Here is a 4,436-nt window from a genome sequence, read left to right as displayed (position 1 = left end):
CAAATCAGGTGTTGGGTTGCGGAAGATTTTCAAATATGTTTTAGGGTAGGAAACTCTGCCATACAGCCACGCCGTCGTACTATGGTGCTTTTTCGGCAATTTATTTTTTTGCGTCCAGCGGTTTGGGATACTATCATTTCGTATAGTTCAATGAATTATTTAGGTAGTTGAACCATAACAGTTTCGTAAATATGTCGTTGTTTAGTACAAAACAAGACATATCGATCTCGTTGCCCTATCTCGCAATGAAGAGCCTCTATCTTAATGGTGAAGGTCTTCTGCGATATGGAAACGGATGGAGGGGGATGGTCTCTCGTTGCAAGTATTCACGAGACCGACATCAAGGCTAAATGCTCTTTCGACGATCGTTGGTCTGCGCACATACCTGATATTCATCGCTTCAAAGGTGCGTTAGAGAATCATGATGACATATATTTCACATTATCGAAGCGTAGCATATGCGTAATGAGTAGTAGAGTGACTGTACATATTATGGATTATGTATCGAGTATGCGGTGTCCTATACTGGGAGAAAGCCGATATTCCACCGTTGCCATCCAGTTACATCACACCTGAAATGCGCCTGGAATGTGTATTCTATCAGCGTATATAATCATGTTACATGTCGATATTTTGCTTCCGTTTAACATCATAACAGACGGATATTTGCCTAAAATAACCTGTTATTATTCCAGGTCAATTAAACTGGGAAAACGAAATGACATTCGGTGACGTCAGACAGGCATTATTCGATGATTATAAGAGTCCTGCGTACTATGAGATGCTTGTGAGTAATGTAATATTTATGCTATCCTTTATGACGAATTTCACCTCGCAGAAAACACAATTAGTAAAGAAATCATTGTATGATAATTCCTGGAACTTCCACATTTACTCATATCGCAAAATCCCCAGACGAAAATCTGTTGTATTGAAACTGAGTTAATCACATGCATATACGTTAAGTGGGCGTTGTCGTTCTTCCTAAACCCCTGATATTTCATGTGTCCGTCTTCATTCAGATAATTAAGCGATGGTGACAAAATTCGAAATTAGGCCTATATACTTACGATGAAGTTGGCGGGAGCCAATATCTGGAAGTAGGCTATCATCTATCGCGCAAATGTAGGTTTCACCAAGGTTTTCACTGTGACCGAGAAGAACCTTATGATCAAGTGTATCTCGGAGCTTTATTGCTGAATCTGATATGCAATTACGCAATTGTAGCGTAAACTAGGCATTGACTTTAACGCGCATAAATTCGTGTATCATACGTTGAATGATGACGCATCAATCCCGCCCGATTTTCCGTTCATGTTAGATCATAACTTAGTATCTGTCTTCCACAGTCCTCGGATATCATGATCTGGCATTCCCCATCCTACGTATCTTTGCATGTCGCGATGAGCGATTCGCATTTACGCTATAGAACAACCAACAGCTTTCTTCGAAATTATGGAGGCAACTTGAAAACTTTATTCTCGAAGCATCTTCCATTGACTAACGTATCAAGTAAGACGACGTTTATTTTTAATTATGTTCACTCTTTACAATTCCATTTTCGTCGATGATGCTGTTAAATAATGTATCCACTGAATCGTTAAATACAGCTACTGCTACACTTATGGTATATGCCAAATATAATGGTTTATAGTACTTCGGTATGGTACATAATTCTTTACATATGCATCTATAACACTGACCAGATGACCAACTTGAATATTTGTATTTCAAGTCACGCCTACTCAAAATATCACGAGCTGATAGTGTACCCCGAAAATCATATAAGGCAGTGCTTTTCAACCTTCACATTCGCACCTGCCAACTGGATTTTATTCCATAAAAACGAAAATGAGGAAACTTATTACTTCTGTATTCGAAGAGCTTCTTGGAGGTACAGAGCTTCATTATTTCACATTCAGCTTATTGTATTATTGATTAACCAAGTACTAATATCACCGATGTAGAAAATATCGCACTCCCGCTGTCCTTCAGGTGTTCGTTGCTTCTTCCGGGGGAATTTCCTTCGAAGCTTAAATAGCGAACCCAAGAGCAATATTCACTCGCAACAATAACACTTTTCCACTAAATCGACATGTACGTCATCGTGATGTTTGTTTTTTGTTTTATTGACATAATTGGCGCTTGTAAACACTTCTCTGTCAACATTTGAAAGGATGCTTCACCGTACGAAGGTATATGTTAGCAGACTGGATGGTACGGTGGGCGTTAAAATCAGAAATACATTGCTATACATAGGGCTGGGCAAAATCGAGTACCTGAGTGATTCGATTCTGAATCACGTAAAATGCTTCGAGTCGAGTCGAGTAATCGAGTATCACTCATTATGACGTCATAACAGAATGTAATCCGTCAAAGTTCAAATACATATCTTTTATGCGACCACAAAGAATATAATGCCTGTTATCCATTACATTAAACATACCTTGGTATTTTTTCGACGACAACGATTTCATTGCAATTGGTGACAATGCTGTGGGAATTTCATGACTTCGGAAATGTGCTATTTCCAGTAGCGTTCGTAGATTTGTACTATATGTTTCGTATGCTACGAAGCGGTCAATCAAGGTATCAATAGCGAAAATTAGTATCGAATATACAATTCTCGTTGATAAATTAACTTTAAGTAGCGAGGAGCGTATAATTTCAGTACTCGAAAAAATCGTCTTTTACTACTCGACTCGAATCATTAAAATTAATACTCGATTCAGATTCGAGTACTCGAATCATTGTGCCCAGCCCTAGCTATACATACCCATACAATCCAAGTAATAGATGATATAAGTCTCTGCAAATATAGTGTCGTCTTTAAGGTTTATAATTGTATTCGCTAATGATGGATCCCTTCTGAAACGGATATTTCGTTCACCACATGCATAAGCGCCTTTGCTTTCCCTCGATTAAAACACGGCAGCTACAGCCGTTTCCTTCACAATAAAGCAGTCAGGTTCTAAAATGTTTTGTGAAGCAATTGCTGTTTGTTCATCATGTATTTCTCACCTCAGCATGTCCTGAATTAATCTTAAATCATAATCTGACAACCTACCAACAATGCGCTTTCATAATCTTCGCCGGTAGCAGACTGCCTGAACACCTAATCAGCAAGGTGCTGCTGTCGTGATCATTGAAGCATGACCGATTAGCCAATAAAGAGCCGCGGTTATGTGACTAAGTAGTCTTCTCGTCGTTCTATGGTGGTGGCACGCCCAATCTTCTGCAGCTACTTTTAAACGCTTTGATCAAAATCGGAACGGCTTTCATGTGAGCTTCTTTAATGCCCATTGTTGTTTTTATCAATAATCTATGGAATGAGGCACAATCACGGATCCTTTTTAAGATTCTCCAAATTTTGGACTATCCTAATGGACAATTTTCATTCGCACTCATCCGTTCGCACCGCGATTGTCATACGCTCAAGTGCGAACCGTCACACAGGTTGAAAAGCACTGGTATCGGGTATATATTTCTCTATTACATGCCATTAAACGATAATCATCGCCTCTAATAACGCACTGCTCCCGTTTCTAAAAAAAATTCGATCACTTAATACTACTTCTTCATCAATGTTTTAGTAACTTGGACTTCACTTGATATTTTAAGCCTGATGCAATAGGCATGCGTATAAATTATATGACTGAAACCATTAAACGGTGTAATTTTCATTCTTTTTCCCAAGATAATAAAAGTCGAATGACAAATATTTCAACACCCATTTATTTAAACCTTACAGATTCGAACATCACCAGAAAATTCCTGAAACCGCTGATTGAATCATTCTCCGAAATCAAGCAATCGATTTCTGGATGGTATGAATATAAAAATCGGCTGAAATTCGGGAAATCATCAATCGCAGATACAAATATGGTGATCGGAATGACAAATCAGGTAGTAAAAAGTCATTTTAGGTTCCTACCGCAATGTGATTATCTGTGATGGTTACATCGTCAAGACGTGTACGAGATGTTGTATTTCCTCATTCAAATCGGGTATGGATGAGTTTGAGAGATGTCATTTAAAATGTACGACACCGTAATGCAAAGTGAATTGTCAGAGCGTTAAATTAACTGGACGATCCAATAATATTTTCGATAAAAGTGAGACAATGACTTATCATTGTATAGTATTTAGCATGATATTGTCATCACAATTTCAAACTTCTATTTGGTGATTAACTACTTCCGCAATAAGCAACGCCAATAACGTGTGAACTGTAGTAGCAAAAATGAAAAAAAAAAACGGCGATTTGCTATTCCACAAAACTTGCAACTTTATGACTTCTAATTCGGTGCCATTTTGATGAGTTTTCTAGCGAAAACATAAATTATTCACCAAAATATCGACGTGGCAAGCAATATTCCCTCTAAGATGCGCGTGACCCTTAGAAATCGGCTTCGGGATCCCCAAATGACCAAGCT

The 4,436-nt window shown here is 38.3% G+C and overlaps 1 protein-coding gene across 1 annotated transcript; it reads left to right on the top strand.

Moving 5' to 3' along the window:
• Nucleotides 1–264: 264 nt before the first annotated feature.
• LOC145437684 (intelectin-1-like) lies at nt 265–3,142 on the top strand. The gene is made up of 4 exons (XM_080314966.1): nt 265–406; nt 696–787; nt 1,350–1,512; nt 3,027–3,142. The coding sequence occupies exons 1-4, from the start codon at nt 265–267 to the stop codon at nt 3,140–3,142; spliced, it is 513 nt and encodes a 170-aa protein (XP_080171092.1).
• Nucleotides 3,143–4,436: the final 1,294 nt, after the last annotated feature.

This window comes from Botryllus schlosseri, chromosome 1 (genome assembly GCF_051294905.1).
Source record: "Botryllus schlosseri isolate E-star chromosome 1, Bs_hap1, whole genome shotgun sequence".
NCBI lineage: Eukaryota > Metazoa > Chordata > Ascidiacea > Stolidobranchia > Styelidae > Botryllus > Botryllus schlosseri.
The sequence above is the reverse complement of the archived record's forward strand: the minus strand, read 5'-3'. Positions and strand labels throughout refer to the sequence as shown.

Bases quoted from the DNA above. Each gene is read 5' to 3' on its own strand.
- LOC145437684 (XM_080314966.1), top strand. From the start codon at position 265: ATGGTGAAGGTCTTCTGCGATATGGAAACGGATGGAGGGGGATGGTCT. The intron at 407-695 runs GTGCGTTAGAGA...TTATTATTCCAG, and splicing joins TGATATTCATCGCTTCAAAG to GTCAATTAAACTGGGAAAAC. The intron at 1,513-3,026 runs GTAAGACGACGT...TTCTCACCTCAG, and splicing joins TCCATTGACTAACGTATCAA to CATGTCCTGAATTAATCTTA.